This window comes from Numida meleagris, chromosome 4 (assembly GCF_002078875.1).
Source record: "Numida meleagris isolate 19003 breed g44 Domestic line chromosome 4, NumMel1.0, whole genome shotgun sequence".
Lineage (NCBI taxonomy): Eukaryota > Metazoa > Chordata > Aves > Galliformes > Numididae > Numida > Numida meleagris.
This window is the reverse complement of record NC_034412.1, coordinates 49019764-49039257: the sequence shown is the minus strand read 5'-3', so window position 1 is coordinate 49039257 and position 19494 is coordinate 49019764. Positions and strand designations below refer to the sequence as shown.

Sequence of the window (19494 nt, the reverse complement as noted above, 5' to 3'; positions counted from 1 at the left end):
TTTTTTCTTGTTAAGAGAGAGGGAAAATATGCCAGTTTCTCCCAGACTCTGGGTTCAGTATGACAGGAGCAGTAAAATCGTCCTTGGTTTTATTCACTCCCAAAATCAGTTCTGGAAAGAATGTTTCCACCATGGAAGTATTCTGGGACTGATCATCAAAAGGATTCAGTGAGTCAGACAAACTATCATAATCAACGGCATATCTACACTGCTTCTTGTAATGAATGCCCTGTAGCTATTCAGTACAGAAAAGCATGTTCTTTGGGATGTTTGACATTAGTCAGATCTTGTTACTCTGACACAGATTTGACGTGTCAATTAAAGTTAAGTACTCAGCGATCAATTTAAATCATGGTTAATTTCTATTCAGCTGCTATTGTAAATCTCTGAGAGATTAATGGGTTGCAGTTAGTGCTGGAGCATGGAGTCTATTGCAATTTTTTATCATTCATTAATTGAACTGTCCTACATCCATAGATGGCAACTAGCCTTGCTGCAGTTCAAACCTGTAATACTGGGAAGGCCTAATAAAAGTAGGGAGGAGTCCCATTTTTTTCAGTAATAAATCATGCCAGTGAAAAGAGCACTGATGTTTATTAGCATAGTAAGTTGAATTACAAGTATATTTTTGTCCCTAGATTTAAACTGATTTCCCTCTCAAGTATTTACCTTTCAACATATTTATGGAGGGTAAGTGAGTCCTCTTTGCATTACCACTTTAAAGAAATAAAATTTTCTTTTTTCCTCTCACAGTACTGCCTGTCCATTCCGGTCCTATATCATTCTTTTGTGAATGTTCTTCCAATTATTCTTTTCCTTCAAAATGTATGGCTACAGATGAGGCCTCACCATAAATAATCTCAGTAATCATGGAATTACAATTACTAAGAAGGAGAAAAGACAAGGGAATTTTTCAGATTTAATACAACTGATATTTACATTTCTCAGATGTCAGTGTGAAGGGTCTTCTCCTCTTTTGATTTTGTAATAATACTGGTTACCTGCAAGCAGACCTACCAGTCTGAATGCTTACTTAAATACTTGAGTTTCTGTTCCTGAGAAATGTCATCAAAGACATATTGAAATCATTAGCTAAATAAGCTTTTGGGCCAGTCTGAAATTTCAGATATGCAAAGGAGAATTAAGAAAACTTGATCAATTTACCCAAAGTAATTATGTTACCTAAAGCTCAGCCACGGTGCTTGTAGCCAGAGCATATGTTGGGGAAAGCACATATGAGAAAGTGAAAAATTAAAAAAAAGTAACAGGCTTTTACTCTCCCTTAGTGGTAACAAGTTCAGTACTGTAGTAGAGTGTGCAGCACTCCTCTGGTTCAGAAAATAACCATTTTCTTCTTTGTTTTCAATTTTATATGCCAGCGGTGGGTTTAGTCTGCTATTTTTTTTTTCATTATAATATTACATCAGAATTAGAATAACAAATAGCAAATATGCTAAGAGCTGGTAATTAACCTGCTGCAAACACACACAACTGTTTGATCAAATAGTCTCATTCCCTGTGTGGTGATCCACAAATTCAGTAAAACAATTAGCGGACTATGGTTACAAAATTAAGCTTACTATGAGGTGATTCTTCAAAACACTGGATACATTTTTAGACAAATATTCCCTTGGGCCTCTTTTTCCCTGATACTGATTCCAATCTCTTGTAACATATCTTTAAATCATTTAACACATCCCCTGCTCCACCACACCTTTATCAGTTCCCTCTTGTTCTGCTCTCTCACTGCAGCTCACCCTGCTAAGTTTTGTTCCTCACTTCAACCTTCATGTGAACAGCTCTATTTAGATCTGTGATAAATTCTTAGGTACTAAGAGTCAAATTCAGCATTTATTGTAGAGCAAGGTAAATTCTAATCCACTCTATCATGTGCAAAAAGCTCTTCCAGCATTATGTAAAACTGAACTGTTAGCAACAGATGTAGAAACCTAGAAAGGGAGAAATCTAACCATTACAATCTACTGCCCTGTGCATGTATATAATTTAGAAAAATGGGGCCTTCATGGTGGTTCATTTTCAAGCACTTGCAACACATGTAGTTAATTAATTTAGTAAAAATATGTTCCAACAGGTCTTCACATTTTATATTTTATTTTTTAGCAAATACATCAGTTTTGTATGTGATTTTCATGATTTCACCAGAAACTCAAGTATTTTTCAAGGCAGATCTTTAACGGACATGAATTGAAATTCATAATGTTTATCAGTTAAAATTTAAATATTCTTCAAAAGAATGGTATCTCACATAGGGCCATTGCATTTACTCTTAGCAATGTTCTTGGAAAGTCCAGATCTCCATGTTAAATTCCATAGAATTTAGGACTAGAACAAAATAAGCAAGTATCAATTGACTTCATTATGCAAAAGACAAATCTAGATTTTACTCAGCATGAAAATGTGATGATTTGGTTCAAACATCAGCATTCAAAAATTACAAGAGCAAGTAATCTGAAGTATTCACATAAAGTACATATTATGGAAATTTGTTTTTGTATATCTGTCTCTGGAATCTAGAAGGATTCCACACTCTATATACTAGGGAAATGTAGCTCTACCTGTATCAGTATAATGAAGAAGAAATCAACGTACTCTGTAAGTATTTTAGATTTCACTGTGTGCTGGAAATTGCTTATCAAAACATTAGTACTGGAGCCAATAACAGTCCTGGTCTCCGCATAGATAGCAAAGAGCAGTCACTTGATGCTTGAGTGTTAATTTTATTGAGCCCTATGAAGCAGATGAACAGTATCCTAACCCCTAAGAAAGTTCATTCTGTGACTGTGAGTTTTGAAAGACTGTGGAGCAAGAGCAGACCCACAAATCAGCCTCATTCTGCACAAATAGTGCACAGCAGCTGTTTGATAATGGCAGCCTTGAGGTCATGAGGAAATCACACAGCTTAAATGATGATTTCTCTCCCCCCACAAAGGAACCTTCTCAGAACGGAGTAATTTGAGTTAGGAGTCACCCCTCTGGGCAAGTAGCACACAGCTGTAGTAATCCTCTTGCAGGAAAACAAATCAATTCGGGCAGTTTAATTCTGTTCTCTGTGTTGGCATCAAACCACCCTACTTGTTTAAAGCAAATTGGTCTTGTGCTCACAAGTTGTAATTATAGATTGAGTCAATGAATGCTTGTTCTTCATGCAATAGTATTCAAACACATATCTTTTTGATAGATCAAGATTTTTTTTTTTTGAAATAAATAATGAGAGGCAGTTTAAGACAGACTTTTCAGGGGAGAAGGAAAGAAGCACAACTTAAGTTGGATTTTTTTCACCTTAATGTCTGGAAGCAATTTAAATCAATTTACTTTGACTCAATTTAGGCAAATTGACATACAATGTAGTATAACCTGGAGCAGATTCCTCCATTTATCTTTCTCTGTTTTCCTCTTATTGCTATGTTTTCATCTAGCCTGTCTGACACCTAATAAATGGTCCCTAATTTTATAAGAAATCCATTCATTCTTCTGTTGCTGTCACAACTGATGAAATGCACCACCCACCGCCTCACTGTGCTCACATCCACTGTTTGGTCTCCATGAACATTCAGCAAGCATTAACGAATGTCAGTGGGTGCCATTTGTTCTGCACAGAGGAACTCAGTGACACACCTTTGCTTAATATGCACTTCCATGTCAGATGCAATTCTGTCAGGCTGCCCCTCTGCTGCCATCTGTCACACAGCAACAACATGTGATGGGACATTGGGGGGAAGGTTCAGCCACACCAACTGGTGTTCTACTGCCACACCAACAACATCTGCCTCTTATGTTAAGGGCCAACTTGAAGAAATAGGAAACATTGCTTTTGGAGTAGCCTTTGTAAATTCTCTACATTTGAACAGAGGAAGAACACACGTGTCCTCCTGATACAGCTGCACAGCAAAGTACTACTCTCACAGAATTTTTCAATAGGGAGCTGAGGCATGGAAAGACTTAAGTGGTATGTCTAAAATATGTAAGGATTACAGAAAGAAGAAAGATGTGAACTGAGGTTCCCCTACAGTGGAACGGACGCTCACTCTCTAGGAGAGCGAAGTTGAAATGAAAAAGGTCGTGCCATAAAACTTTCTGCATGCTTGTCTCATTTCTGTTTCAAGAAAACACCATTGTAAGGATAGAGTTATGTGGAGTTACATAGACTACATAGAGGTTGGATATCCTTATCTTCAGATTTTTTTCAATTACCCTGAAATTATGCTTATCCATTGTGCCCCCACTAATACAAATAGGTACCATGGTGGCAATCAGCTAAGTAATTCTTTTGTCATCCACAGATGGATGGGGGATTACATGGCTAAGAAATGGAGTAAAAGCTAAATCCCTATGCTTGATAAAGATTTGCTTGTTTTCTCTTTCATTCAGGATTACCGAGTGAATATCTTTCTTCGTCAGAATTGGAATGATCCACGACTTGCATATAGTGAATATCCAGATGACTCTTTAGACTTAGATCCATCCATGCTGGATTCAATTTGGAAACCAGATTTGTTCTTTGCTAATGAAAAAGGTGCCAACTTTCATGAAGTTACAACAGATAATAAGTTGTTGAGAATTTTCAAAAATGGAAATGTACTTTATTCCATCAGGTGAGTCTCTAATCATGTGTTTTTATTCAGACAGAAGTTCATAAGTGTATCTAAGAGTTTTTAACAGATCTTTTCAGTTGCTAGTCAGACAGTACAGTTACTAAAGTAAATGCGAACTTTGAATACTGAATTTCACCATAATTACTGCTCATTTTTAATGCCAAAATAGGAAGAGATCTCTCATTTGAAGTATTCTTAGTAAAAATAATAAGAAATGCGTAATTCCCAATTTAAATCACGGATACAAAGCCTAGAGGAACTCAGACACTTGCACGTGGCATATATGCTTGGAGTATTACAGTCTGGAAGGATCAGTGTATGAGTTTCACGTGCTGTAGCCTCCAATGTCATAACAATCCCACGTAATTTCTCTTTCACTTTTTTGGGATATTGCAGCCACACTCCTACATGGAAACATGAGCCAATGGAGGAAGCATGAGATTTTAAGAATAGCTCACTTAGTGCTGGAAGTGGGGAGAAAAGTGGAAAGTAAACTTCTGAAAAGTTTTGAGAAGCTGTAATTAGCAATCACATCTAAGTATTGACAAGATGCAGTTGTTCCAATTCTTTTCTTCCCACTTTCCTTTTATTAATACAGACATCATTAGACTGTAACAGTAGTAAAAATCATTCTTACAGTAGTAAAATCATTCTTACAGTTACCTTCAAAAAGGTAATCAAATGAGAAATGCATTTGATATAGGTATACTAGTGCTATAGTCATGGTATAGATTTGGTATTAATTCAGTGACCTTCTTGAGCAAAGTGTTACACTTTTCAAAATGAATTTATCTCTTTTCCACTTAGCATTTGATTTTGCATTATACTGCATCAAAGGGTAATTGAAATTTTTTGAAGAGACATCAGGGCTTTGAATAACAATTTGTATACCAGGACAAAAAAAAAAAGCAGTGTTTGTGGCTTGTATGAGTATACTGGTGACAAGAGAGTCTCCTTCCTTCTATCTTCCAGTGCAAGTGGGCAGCATGTTGTCAAACTTACAGAGGAAGAAAGAATTTGGTTAAAACTCCTACACACATTTCTTGTCTAAAAGGAGCTTAGTATGCCAGTCCAAGAACATAACCATTCTTCAGAGTCACAACATGTATTCTGCCACTAGAAACATATGGAAAGCAAGCAAAAAGGGTTCCTTCCCTCAGCCAAAGCAAAATATAAAGCCAACTCAGTTATCTCCAGACTCAGTCACTCTGAGATACGCTGGCAGTTTGACTGAGTAATTCTTCCTCCTTGCCCTACTCTCACCAAATACACACTACACATAGACTACAAACACAAGCACTCTGCTGAAGCAAGATCAGATAGCAACTTTGATAGACTTATGACCAAGTCCACAGCCACATGAAAAGGGGGAAAGAAAAACATTATAATACTAAAATTATAAAAGCAAACACTGACTTTGATGCTTGTGCATACTAGATTCCTGTGGAACTAGAACGGTTAAGCTCCCATGGTGTAATTAAGAACTATTGCCATTTCTGACACAGATTTAAAATTGTACAGTGAGCATCTTAGTTGAGTTGCTACGCAACTTTGTGACTTAAGCTTTTGATGAGGGGTGATGTAATTGCTAAAGAACTGATATTGAAAGAAAATAAAATTGAATATTGATAAATCTATTTTACTTTTTGTTTCCTCCACTCCCTTCCCCTCCTGTTTGCATTTGAATAAAATATTCATGCAAGCAAACAGTGAAAAAGGTACCAATTGCAGATATTTAACATCAAAAATTTAATACAAAATTCTAAAATATTTACTAAAACATGAAGTAGAGTCCAGGTACCTCTTCTCTGAAATGGCTGGCTTACCTGCCAGATTTTGGATTTGAAACTGTTCTTTACAACAGGAGAAAATGACCAGGGTCTGAGTTTCCTCCTTTGACTCTGTCTGGCAGACTGAAAAGATGTTGTAGCAACAAAGAAACAAAAGAAGTCCTGTGAAGGAAAAAGTGGAGTAAAAGAAATACGCAGCTGTGCTTGTCACTCAGTCCCAATTCCACCTAGGTCCCAGTGCCAAAAATAAATAAATAAATAAATAAGGAAGGAATGGGTTTAAGAGAGAGGAATTTGAGTACTACCCTCCTAGGACAGCTTTATGCGTTAAGGAGCTGAGCTCAAAGCCCTCAGAGAGTGTCCTATCAAGTGAAGACACAAATGAATATGGGGCAACATTTTCATGCAAGTCATTCTCTAGCAAGTACAAAGTACGGTCATGACACTGAATGATGAATGAATACTTAGTCATGCCTAGATAGAGGAAATACATGCCTTTACCTCATATGTTCTTCTTTCTCAGTCCTCTGAGAATTACCACCACTTAAAGATTAATTATTGTATTGATATAAAAAGTGAAAATACTTATTTTTTTCTATAGGTTGCAAAGCATTTCACAGGAAATATAATGGCTAATGTAAAAGACAACCACCTTTCAAACTTATAGGAATATGTCAGTCTACCACCATCATCATAAAATGTTATTTTAAATCTTCACATTGACAATTTAAGCACCTAATTTTAGGGCAATAACATATACATTATTTTGCCAGCACAATTTGCAACTGATATCTGAAATGAAATTCTTGCAATTCTGGGTAAATTTTATGTCAAGGATTTGAAATACTGTAACAATATAATAATAATAATAATTCTACTGTGGAACGAAAAGGCATGCTGCTGTTGCATTCCCTTAGATGTAAGTTAGGCAGCTAAACAGATCCCTTTTGAGAGATTTCTAACAAAAAAACTATGTTTTCTTCTATTTCTAATGACTTCCTCTGTTGTTATGCACTCTTCCTGTGCAATTATATGGTATTTTTGTGGTATATTTTTAATATGTTTTGTCTTCTTTCAGATTGACTTTAATACTGTCCTGCCCAATGGATCTCAAAAATTTTCCAATGGATGTGCAAACATGTATAATGCAGCTGGAAAGCTGTAAGTTTGAGCAATGCATTATCTTATAAATATTTTTTCAAGAGATTACAGCAGTTGTGCATGGAGGAGACAGACTCCTTTTCTAATGACATAAGGAGAACAATCTTTCAGAAATGAATCACCTGTTTTAATCCGTGAAACAGATCATTTTCAAAAGAAAAGATTTTTTCTTTCTTACTTTTACAGACAATCAAGTTTCATGTAACTCTACATTTATTACTAAACTGATGTACTCTGTACCAGAGTTTACCTTTATGTGATGCTTACGTGTATTGTGATTCACCATGAAGTCTTCTCTGTGTTCACATGCACAGGAAGACAGTTAGACAGGAGAACATAAGGAAAATATGAGAATAACTTAAGGAAGTGATTTATGTGATTTATGTGAATATCTTGAAATTTAAAATAGCTTGGTGTACTTAAATGATGGGAACAAGATAATTTGTACTGAGTCCCTGCTCTTCAGATTCCTGCATCAGCTCTTCAACTTACCTACATGTTAGAGCCACATATCTGTAGTTTTTACCTAATTATCCTGGAAGCAACTAGAGAATGGGCTTACTGAAAGGGAAAACTGTAAAAGGTTACACTACGTGTATATATATATGTTCATGATCCTATGTAGGGTATGTCACCTACACAGTCCTCAGCCTCTACTGGGCCAGGACCTTAGATCAGTGGAAGATCCCTTAGAAAAACTTGGAAAGGGCTGTGGGCATTCTAGGGTACAAAGAGGATGAAGTCCATACAAAGTATCATCCAGCAAGGAATCAAAAGTGAGTGTGACATGACCACCAGTCATAACACTAGAAGAAATCCTAGAAACCAGAAGGCTGCTGAGACTTGAAGTAATTCGTAGTAGAACATCTAGGCTGACACTGGTAACAGCAAGTAAAACACATAAGACATACTTAATGGTCTTCTAACAGCAGAGAAGGTCTGATGGTTTGCCATCAGGTTTGCAGAGGGAAGGTGAAAAAAGATGAAAGACAGGCTTTGAATAATTATGTTACAATTAATAAGAACACCTTTTACGTGAAACAAAATCAGTATTTGCTAATTCAATCTATCATATGTTGCATTTATAATCTACCTTGATACTTCCATTAGAACAGAAAACAGGATGGAAAGTGTACAGCAGCTGTCATTTCAAGGCACACATACAGACAAAAATACAAAATTGTATAATTAAATCATAGAATCACTTGGGATGGAAGGGACCTTAAAGATCATCTAGTTCCAACCCCCAGCTTTGGGCAGGGTTGCCACCCACTAGATCAGGCTTCCCAGGGCCCCACTCAACCTGGCCTTGAGCACCTCCTGGGTTGGGGCATCCACAGCCTCTCTGGGCAGCCTGTGCCAGTGCCTCACCATCCTCTGAGCAAAAAATTTCATCTTAACATCTAATCTAAATCTCTCCTCTTTAGTTTAAAGCCATTCTTCCTTGTCCCATCACTATCAGACTGTGTAAAAATTCAGCTCCTCTCATGCATGTAAGCTCCCTTCGAGTACTGGAAGGCTGCAGTGAGGTCTCCTTGAAGCCTTCTTTTCTCCAGACTGAACAAGGCCAGATGTCTCAACCTATCTTCATAGGAGAGGTGCTCCAGCCCTTTAATGATCTTTGTGGCTCTCCTCTGGACCCGCTCCAACAGCTCTGCTTCCCTTCTGTACTGGGGACACCAGGCCTGGACACAGTACTCCAGATGGAACCTCACAAGGGCAGAGTAGAGGGGGCAATCACCTCTCTCTCCCAACTGGACACCTCTCTTTTGATGCAGCCCAGGGTACTGTTGGCCTACCAGGCTGCAAACATACACTGCTGGCTCATGTCCAGCTTTTTGTTCATCTGGACCCCCAAGTCCCTCTCTGCAGAGCTGCTCTCAAGGAGTTCATCTCCTGCTCTGTACTTGTACCTGAGATTGCCTCAACCCAAGTGCAGCACCTTGCACCTTGCCTTGTTGAAGTTTTCTGTCTGATGTTAGGATCTGAGCTAACAAAGGATGTGTAAGGAGGAAGGCACAAATATGCACTAAATTTTTACTTTACCTGTAATAAGAAATGTGTGTGAATTGCCTTTTTCCCCAAAATGATAAAAATTTGGAAGAAATTCCTATCAGAACCATCCTCCTAGTTGCATGAAGAACAAAAATAAAGTATAATATAATATAGTATAATAGCATTATTTCAAAGATTCTGGCAAGGTGGATTTTGTGACAACAAATGACGGGGAAAAATGGTAACTAATAAGTATTTATAGATAACAGTTTCGAAAAAGAATTTTCAATATATAGAATGAACATACTAGATTATTTGAAATACATTATAAAACATAAACACAACACCCATAATTAAAGTGTTTCTTGCTTGTTTTCTTTTGCTTTTTTTTTTTTTTTACTGAAACAAAGTAGTATCTAAGAGAACTGAGTGGTTATTATGTATCAGTAAGTCAGAATTGTTTGTTGTCTGGATAATTGCATGCTTTCAACAACAAAAAATTACAGGGTGAATATGAAAGCCAGCCCTTTCTTTCACTGTGATGGACAGATGGTAATATTGCAAATGAGGCTTTCATATGAGGACAATGGCTAAATTTGAGAGCAGAGATTGCCTTGACAAAAATTGAGAGATGGCTATTTGCTGCAAATGTCAAGGAACTTAGGGCAGTATTATATATTCATCATTTAAGCAAAATTCCACAATCATCTCAAGCAAATAATTCTGCTAATAACCTATGTCATCTTTATGATCAGGATCACTGAATAAGAGACTGAGGCAGATGTATCAGAATACATACAGTTGGGGGGTTTATTCACTATATATAACTATGCTTCGATCAGAAGTTATCTTAGTACTTAAGTGAAGAAGAATATATATATTAAATTGTATTTTTAAAATTGTTGCTTCAGCGACTTCATGAAACTCATCTGTACTTGTTTCTTTCAGCCCATGTGAGGACAGGTTGCACGATAACTGAGGTTTCTCGAGTGAACAGGCATTTGTTTTGCCCTACAGATACCTTGCAGGAGCTCTCAGTTCCTACAAACTGTACCACAGGGAACAAACACTTGTTAGTTGAATAGCACTGTGGATGTCTTAATGTGTTTTCCAGCAGAACATTTTTCACTAAAGTCTTGTTTTTAATCATTCAGTTCAGTGGGTGTAAATTCCCTGCTGCACAATCAGGTAGTACAGAGAGTAGTATAATGCTCATAAAAGAACTGCTGAACAAAATGCAGATGGCTGCTCCGTTTTGAGATGTTCAAAATCTTTTAGTTACAGAGAAAAATCAAATCTGATTTCACAAGGAAGTGTTACTTTGTCTAACTCTGTGTTACCTGTAACAACAGACGTTGAAAAATAGGGACTATGGCCAAATTATCTGGCCTGGGGCAGAAAATCTTGCAGTATGTCAGCTTTGGCTACACTTAGATATCTGCTAGGTTTGCATGAACAAGTCAACGATTCCCTGAAGCTGAGAGAAGTGGCCTTGAGACAGATCCAAAGAAGGTGGGCACAGTGGCACAATTTCCAGACTCCTAGACCTTCAAGAGCAGGAGGTCATCTGTCTCAAACCAGTATCCTCATCCCAGAGTACAGGAAGGGAATCAGACACTTTGGGGGAGTGCCTAAGAGTAGGCTTCCACTCCTCTTTAAAATTACAGAAGAAAATAGGAAGATGGGTACTTACAGCATTTTCTCACACATCATATAAAATCTCCTGAAGAAAGAACTGAAATAGCCCAGAGACCATAAAGTCACCAAAGAATCTCTCAACTTCTACATTCTGTGGTGCACAGTAAAACAGCTCAAACAAGGGCACTGAAGCAAATGTCATGATGGTTGATGCACTGTCCAGGGAAGAGGAAGATGTGGGTTTTGAAACTGAGAACACACCTCTCACGTCCAGAGTAAATTATCCAATCACCAGGCTGTTTTATAAAAAGAAAAACAGTGGCAGGAACTGAAGAGAAGCAACCATGCTTCCAGAGGTTTCTTTTTAAAATGAGCATCACTTCTGTCCTTCCCACTGAGTGTCAAATTAGGTAGGATTTAGTACAAAAATGAATTTACAATGTTTATTAATCCCAGAATTTCTTTAAACTGTGCCTGCACGTGACACCAAGCAAACTGGAGAATTTCTAACAAACCACTCATCTTTCTCTTGTTCATTTTGCCACCATTCAAGGTCACAGAGAAAGGCTGGCAATTACTTATAAAGGACAAATTGTAGATTTTTTCTCCACCATAAAAAACTAATTTTATTCAGTAATAGATGTTTTCCATCGATATTGATACCATTGCTCCAGCACAGAAAGCCCTAAGACGAAAACTCATGTATGGCTTTTTTCCTCAAATGATAGTTGTGTTTTGATGTGTCTCTTGTAATGGTTTTTCCAAGGTCAGCTGCAAATGCAGCTGCATTTGCCCCTTCACATACATCTTGAAACAGATGAAAAGGATTTAAGTGGAAATGTATTCTATTTCAAAAGTATTTATTTTATCAAATATTTATCAAAAAATAGAATGAGCTGCTTTTGTATCTTTGAAAAGAAACAAAAATGCAGTTAGGATATAATCCCTTCCACATTTCTATAGTTCATGCTGGGGCAGCCTACAGGCTTGTGAGATAATTTTAGTTTTATTCTGCTTGAATAAGACACAAAGAAATGTCAGCAAGATATTTATTTCTGAGGCCTATCTCACAAGAAAGAATTTTTTTTCTTTTATATGCTAGAGTTTCTTGTCTCTATCTTCTTAGGTTTTGTTTTTTTTTTTTCTCACAGCATTGTTTGATTCATATTTTACAATTATATATATGTTGTATTATAACTTCATCTGAAATTCAATATTCTTAAATCTTCAACCAATAGTACCACTAAAAGACTATATCAGTCACAATGGAAGAAACATGCCATGAAAAGCAGTATATGTGAGGGATAAAAATCATTTTCTTTTGATGCTTTGTCTCTCTTAAAAAATCACCTTCCCCCTCTTTTGATTTATGGGAGCTTTTTTGTCTTTCTAAGCAATCATCTCCCATTTGGGGGGATATTAGAGAAAATTGACTCTAAACTATACATTATAGCATAACACTATTACCTGAGCAGTACAGTTTCTTTCCTCCCAACCTCTAAATTGGAGAGATAGAGACTGTTGAAATAGAAAGGCAGGCCAACAGGTAGTCTGCATCATGGGAAATGATGCGCACATTACTACTTTCCCATAAAAACACAGATAACAAGTGATAGACCAGGGCTGTATTTCTTACCTGCCAGTGATCCTAGGGTATATACCTGAATGAGTACAGGCTTCTGTACCAGCGTAACTCAACCTACTGTGTATATCTAAAGTGAGACCTCATACACAGCTACCAAGAGATAGATATCCGTACCCCTCAGTTCCCTGCTAACACAGGATGAAAGGGCAGGAGCAATTGTACAATTGCTGCTGAACCTACAACCGATGCTGAAGCCACAAAAACTAATATAAAACTGACACCTGAAAACTTATAGACTTTAGCACGTATTAGGTTTGAGAGAGGTGGGAGAGGGCTGCGCCTGAAATGCTGCTCTTTTCTGAAAATCTAGTAAGGATAAACCTGTTACATAGAAGAATGCTTTCTTGGTAATCCAGAATAAATTTAGCCAACAATCACAACACAGTTGATTTTCAAAGCTAATATTGTAAGTGGGTAACTTATGTTAGAAGAATTTGTACTTACCCAAAGCTGAAGCCAGATTAATTAGATCTGAAAAGTCCTCCCTGTGTTTTCTTGCTTGGAATTTAGGGCACAGTCCAAAACTACTGTGTTCTTTGCAACCATAATCTGTAGGCAGCCTGTCCTGGAGACACTCTGCTGGGATGCCTAATGGAAAAGCAGTGAAATTACTCTAGTCAGCATGACTGTAGCTCTTTCCTCGGCTGGGTGCCTACAGAACTGCTCAGTTTGCTGAATAAATGCAATGTTGCTCTTTCACTTGTATCTTACAAAACACTAAAAAACGAGAATGGAGTTTAGATAAATCACAGGGTTTAAAAGAAACAGAAAATAAAACCTCTAGTCAAACCAAACTTTCTAGTACAATAATGCTAGATATTCAATTTGTTGTTTGTTTTCTTTTAATGCTATTCACATGTTTGTTTATTGAAGAAGAGGAAACAAACTAGGTTTTAATGTGGATATATGTATTTTAAGAAGATGAATGAGAAGCAAAGTTTTCAGGAATAGAACAGAATTAGTAAAAAAGTTACAAGATATACTGATATTCAGCTGCATCAGAAGTCATTCTTCATGGTTTGCAATGTACTTTAAAAGTGGTTAGAAGGAAAGTAAGTAAGGAAAGCAAGTAAGACAGTCAGCAAGAATCTTGGATTTGTCAAGAGAATTTTGGTAAAGTATGTGTGGACTACTGAGGACTCATGGGAATTACTTCTCTTGAATACCAAGTTTCGTTTTTCTCTGGCTGGTAATCCTTGACATTTTCTTCCAAGGATTTCATTTTTCTTTACAAGTGTTAGTAATAGTTTGTCAATACATTTTTGAAAAGATAATGTTTTCTGGGAAAGATGAGCAAGCCCAAGAGAACAGTCTGGTTTTCTCTCTTGTAGGCACTATGATTGTCCTTGCTACTTGGAACTATTTCAGTAAGATTACATTCTTTTTCCCTTGAATCTTTCCTGAAGCTTGTAACTGCACATGCTGAAAATGTTCAATTTAGCTAGAAAATTTTCAATGCTGGCTGAAGATTCGAGTATATCAGTCTTGTTCTGTGTAGATTAGGTAGATAAATTAAATAGACTGTCACTACAGTTTAATTTTATTTGATGCCTAGGTTACTCAAATAGCTACACCAAATGTTCCAAGCAAATGTCCTGATCATCACTTTTCATCTCCTATCTTTTCCACCTCCTCCCACCATCAGAGTTTTGCTTTCATTTTTTCACATTAATCACAAGCTCTGTAATAATCTAAAGATTTAAAGAAAAACTTCTGCAGGCCATATGCAACTTTACTAATTGTTTCAGACCTTCTATGCTGACAATTAATTCTAAATTCTACTTAGTTTGCCAGTTATTTATATTCATCTCAGGCAGAGGTCTCAGTCTGCCAGTACGTGCTTTAGTAGCTACACAAAATCACGTCAGGATGTAGAAAATGAGTTAGCTCTTTAAAAAGCTGTTTGCTGAAAGGCCACACTGCCATACATACATGCAATTCGTGACTGTTCCTGAGAACTTCTCCATCTGGCACCTGTCTCCCTCTGGGATTATAGTCTTGTCATATATTTACCAACAATTTACCATCTGCTTTTGCATTACAGATGTGCAAGACCTCAGACTTCCAGTTAACATAGTATTAATGCAACCTAATCAGTCCTGTTGAACTGCTCTTCAACAAAGCAATGTGTTTTTTTTCTTGCCATTTCCTACATTGATATACTTCTAGCAACTTGAGACTTCCTGACCCAGAAGTGATAGCTTTATTTTTAAGGTTTGTGTCTCATATATATCAAGACCTACCTTTTATTTTTTTAGGCCAAACTATCTCTATGAACAACAAAAACTCCAAAACTCCTCTCTCCATTTACTGATGCGGAGGTTACAACATCTGCAATGCTACTAACCTCCCATTGAAGTCAAGTATCAGTAGGAGCCTAAAAATCACAATGATCCCTCTTCCTTAACCTGTTATAATGGCCCTTATTGCCTTTCTATGTCATCTAGCATCACAGAAGATTGTACTAGCAAATTAAAACAAAATAGTTGATTGTAATTTCAGGAGGAAGGGAGAAAACATGCAGTTAATCTAGGAAGAAACAGTTGCCAGTTACATCTGACTGCCTCTAAGTATAGAAGACCACATCATAGTCTTTTCACACAGAAACTAGTAATGTACTTCTATAGGTTTGCTGATTTCTAGTTCATTCTTTGATTAACTTGCCATTAGACCTCCTTGTCTATTTTCTCCTGCCTTCCCTTGTATGCAAAGTGGCATACTTGAAAATAAAATCGCACTTATTCTCGCAGCACCTGACCCTCTTTCACACATTTTCATCCTGCCAAGTCAATGCACTCTACTTATTCAGAGCCTCAGTAAACATTGTGGGTCACTCACTATAGCAGTTTCCTATTTTTTGAACATACTCTTTCCTCCATTTGTAAAAGAATCCTACAGACTAGAAGGAGAACTCACTGAGAGGCAGTGAAACAAGCTGTACATCAGTGATGTCAAATGTAGAAGCTAACAGAGCTTCTTTCAACAATGCCCTACTTTCTCACTCTTAGAGTATGTACATGGCATAGATAAAAAGCATAACTAAGTTAATGGGGCCTTCGCTCTCCTAACAAGAGTATCAAGCAGAACTTGACACCATACAGAGAAAATATCTGTCTAGCTGAATTTTACTATTTAATACAGATGCATTCAGATGAATTATTTTTAACTGCAGTTGTGTTTCAGAAACACTCATCTCTAATTATGAGCTTGATCAGTGTAGATGGTGCTGTGTAAACCTAGCACAAGAAATACCCATTACTCACTTTGGTCATCCATCTTTGCTCAGCTAAGAGTAGCTGATCTTGTATAGGCAGTGAACTACTTTATTCACCTTCATTTTCATTCCTGTACAAGTTATTTCAGCAGCAGATGGCTGAGTGTACTTTTTATTCTGCAGCTGAGTAAAGTAAATGCATTCTACCGAAGACCTGCTTTGTTACAGTATCTAATCAGATTTCCATTTTGCAAATGTAAGCCTCAGTTCACCACATACATATGCATGAATGATATATATAGCCCCAGTGAACTCAAGTGGTGACTTCAGGATTTTAAATTTATCCACATAATTTCAATACTGTAAACATCTATGACTGGCAATTCTAGGATCCTGAATCTGAAAAATAACACTCTGACCTTGAGACTCCAAAGTTTTCCTTACCAAAGCTCCCTATGTTTCTGTTACTTGCTGTGCACACAGCACCCTGCATTTGATGTTACTAAGCACTTTGGTGCCCTATTCATATCAAGATCATAAGTCTCTACTTGTCATTGTTGTTGAGATTGAACCTTGAGGTAACTTCAAAATATGCCACAATGTCTTCATGTTGCTGGGCCACTTCAATAGGAAACATAAGTTACATTATTCAGCAGAGCTCACAAAATTACCATGCTCCAGATCTGATATTTAGGCTTCTTATTTATAAAATACCACGCACTTAAATTGTTATTGTATTTAAACCACTGTATAGTAATGACTAGGCTGTGTTTTAAATACCATACGTTCATAGATATTCTTTTCCCCATCCGTGCCCCATGCACACAACAATACCACCAGCACTGAGTGCTAACTACTGTGCTGTGCAGCAGGTCTTCTTCATGAAAGCAGCTAAGAAACAAAAATATTTTACTGTTTTGAGATAACAAGGAAGCTCATTTAGCTCCACGAGTATTCCTGTTACTCCTGAAGAAAAACTATAACACAGAACAATATGGGTTTTTAGCTCTTTTTTGCACAGAATATTCTGGGATTTGCAGTTTTTTTTTTTTGCACTTCTTTCTTACAAATTCTCTGATTTTGTTTTATATGTACAAATAACAAGATATTTTCCACTGTACTCTTTCTTGATTTTTTTTCATGCAGAGATGAAAGAATGTTGTGATAGATGGAAAAAAGAATGTGCTCATCAAATTGTTTGGAATTGTATGAAATAATAAAATATTTTCATTTAGAAAATCAAGGATACCTGCAATAGATAACACTGCTCAATGAAGAAAATCCAGAGACAAATTAGTGCTATCAAACAGTTCAATATTCAAAATTAATTTGACTTTAGATTTCACTAATTCATCGGGCACATTTGTTTGTTTGCATTTCACATTGAATAATGGGACAAAATGTTAATAGAGACTAAGCTGATACATCTAGTAGAAATAAGATACATATTATACTTTTTTTTTTTTTTGAATAACATAAAATTGCATCTCCACTAAGCTGTTCTATGTTTTAAGACACATTTACTGTATCAGTATGGTCTTACAAAACTAGAATTACAGTATTGAATGCTAAAGCTGTATTTGGATATTTAAAATGTAGACAGTAAAAATAAACTATTATATCAGTATTTTGTATACACTTACTATTTTTAATATATTATGTTATTGAAGAATTAGTGGACAGAGTAAATATTTGAAGTTAAAAATGCATTAGAGATGAATGAATCTGATTTAGTGAAATACATTTTGACACAGCAGTTGTTTCTTGTCAGTTCAATGAGTTTTACTCAGGGGATATCACTTCTAGCCATAATCTACGTGCTTCAAATGATAATCTTTACACACAACTGCTTTTTTCTGAATACATGCAAAGTTTGATAAGAGCTATATTTTTGAATTTTTCTAGTTTGTGACATTTGATATTGAATTTTAAATCTGTGTTTTAGTATCATCTATGCAAGTATAGATGAAAGAAAGTATATTTAATACATGCATGTGATGTCTTAAGTAACATCTGATCTTATTGAAGGACTAATTTAAAAGGGTATGGGTTTGTTTTCAGCATATTCATCTAGCCCCAACAAAATACCAAAGAAGATAAACCAGCATCATTCTAAGTGCTTGTGAAAACCTTGTATTAAGGGTACTCTCCAAAAGAAACAGAAAGATTCTGAAGGTGTTGGTAACAGCTTTAAATTTATAATCACTGATTCTTAATGTACAGATACATTCAACAAAGACAGATCAGGAAGGATGAAGTATTTCAGATTTGAGGCCAGTATATCAGAACAGTATGACTGAATAGTATTTGTGGATGTATTCAAAGAGTAATGAAGTCATTGAATACAACAGGGGAAAGATTTATGTCTGCACAACAGAGAGTTTATTTCCCTCTCTATAACTCAAAATTTCAGTATTTTCTGAACACTATTATTTAAACACCACATTGTTACTGAAAGGTTAAAAGACATTTCCATTTATCAGCAAATTATTCTTAACAGCTCATTGGCTTTGGAGTAAAGCAGAAAAGAAATGTTGCAAAGAAGCTAAATGCGTGAAAGCTGTATAATTTACATGTAAAAATGACTCCATTCTTTTCCTCGTGCTTCAATCTATTATACATGAGTCAAGTGTACCCTTGTGGTTCAAGCTATTTCAACAACAGAAGCCACTCAGTTTTAGATTTCAGTCTTAAAATCTCACATTGTCCAAACTCATTAGATCCTGAGAAAGACTAAATGAAACCTTAATGAGAATAGGAAGCAATTTATTTTTCAGTTGTCACAAGCAGACAATTTATCAAGAAAAACTTTGGAATAGAATGCCAGAGATATATTTTATGACATATATACAGAGGATATAGAACAGTTTTTCCCCATTGAAAGCCCATGCACGTATTCAGCTGAGAGATGGGAATACGAAGGAAAAACTATTTGCTCTTTACAAGGTCTGCCCCTTGATTAGTACTTCAGCTACAAATGCTGAGGTTTTATTTAATCACACATCCAAGAGGTAAGAATAAATACAGGAATCTGAATATTGAATGCCACTTCATTCTTCACAGTCAGCTAATGTGAGATTATGATTAATTGCTTTTCCATGTTTTGTGCCAGATTCAGAGAAAAGTATTTTTTCAGTTCAACTAATACCTCACTGCTGGATAAATATTGATTGTTTCAATAATTTGAATCTAAATTAATACATACATAACTTTGACAGTCCAGAATTTCACTCCATATAGAATGAGAAGGAGAAGTGATGGGGCTGTTGTCTATAGGCAAGGAATGATAAATATATAAAAACAAGCTAAATATAGCTCATTTTGATGCTACCTATTAAGATTTCAAAAAAGAATCCATAGAAATGGCTTTCCTTTTTCCTAGTTCAGTATGGCTTAGAATGGCAAATAATGCTTTTTGATTAACTAGTCCAAAGAGAT

At 36.2% G+C, this 19494-nt stretch overlaps 1 protein-coding gene and 1 long non-coding RNA gene across 2 annotated transcripts in view; one reads left to right on the top strand and one right to left on the bottom strand.

Moving 5' to 3' along the window:
• The window catches only part of GLRA3 (glycine receptor alpha 3), a 59393-nt gene that overhangs the window by 22558 nt on the left and 17341 nt on the right, over positions 1 to 19494 (top strand). Inside the window, exons 3-4 of the mRNA XM_021397157.1 lie at positions 4390 to 4613; positions 7482 to 7564. Of these exons, the coding sequence (XP_021252832.1) occupies positions 4390 to 4613; positions 7482 to 7564 (307 nt within the window). The remainder of the gene's footprint in view (positions 1 to 4389; positions 4614 to 7481; positions 7565 to 19494) is intronic.
• LOC110399034 overlaps positions 1 to 19494 on the bottom strand; it is a 34107-nt gene that overhangs the window by 6226 nt on the left and 8387 nt on the right. Inside the window, exon 2 of the long non-coding RNA XR_002438841.1 lies at positions 13287 to 13430. This is a non-coding gene — a long non-coding RNA (uncharacterized LOC110399034). The remainder of the gene's footprint in view (positions 1 to 13286; positions 13431 to 19494) is intronic.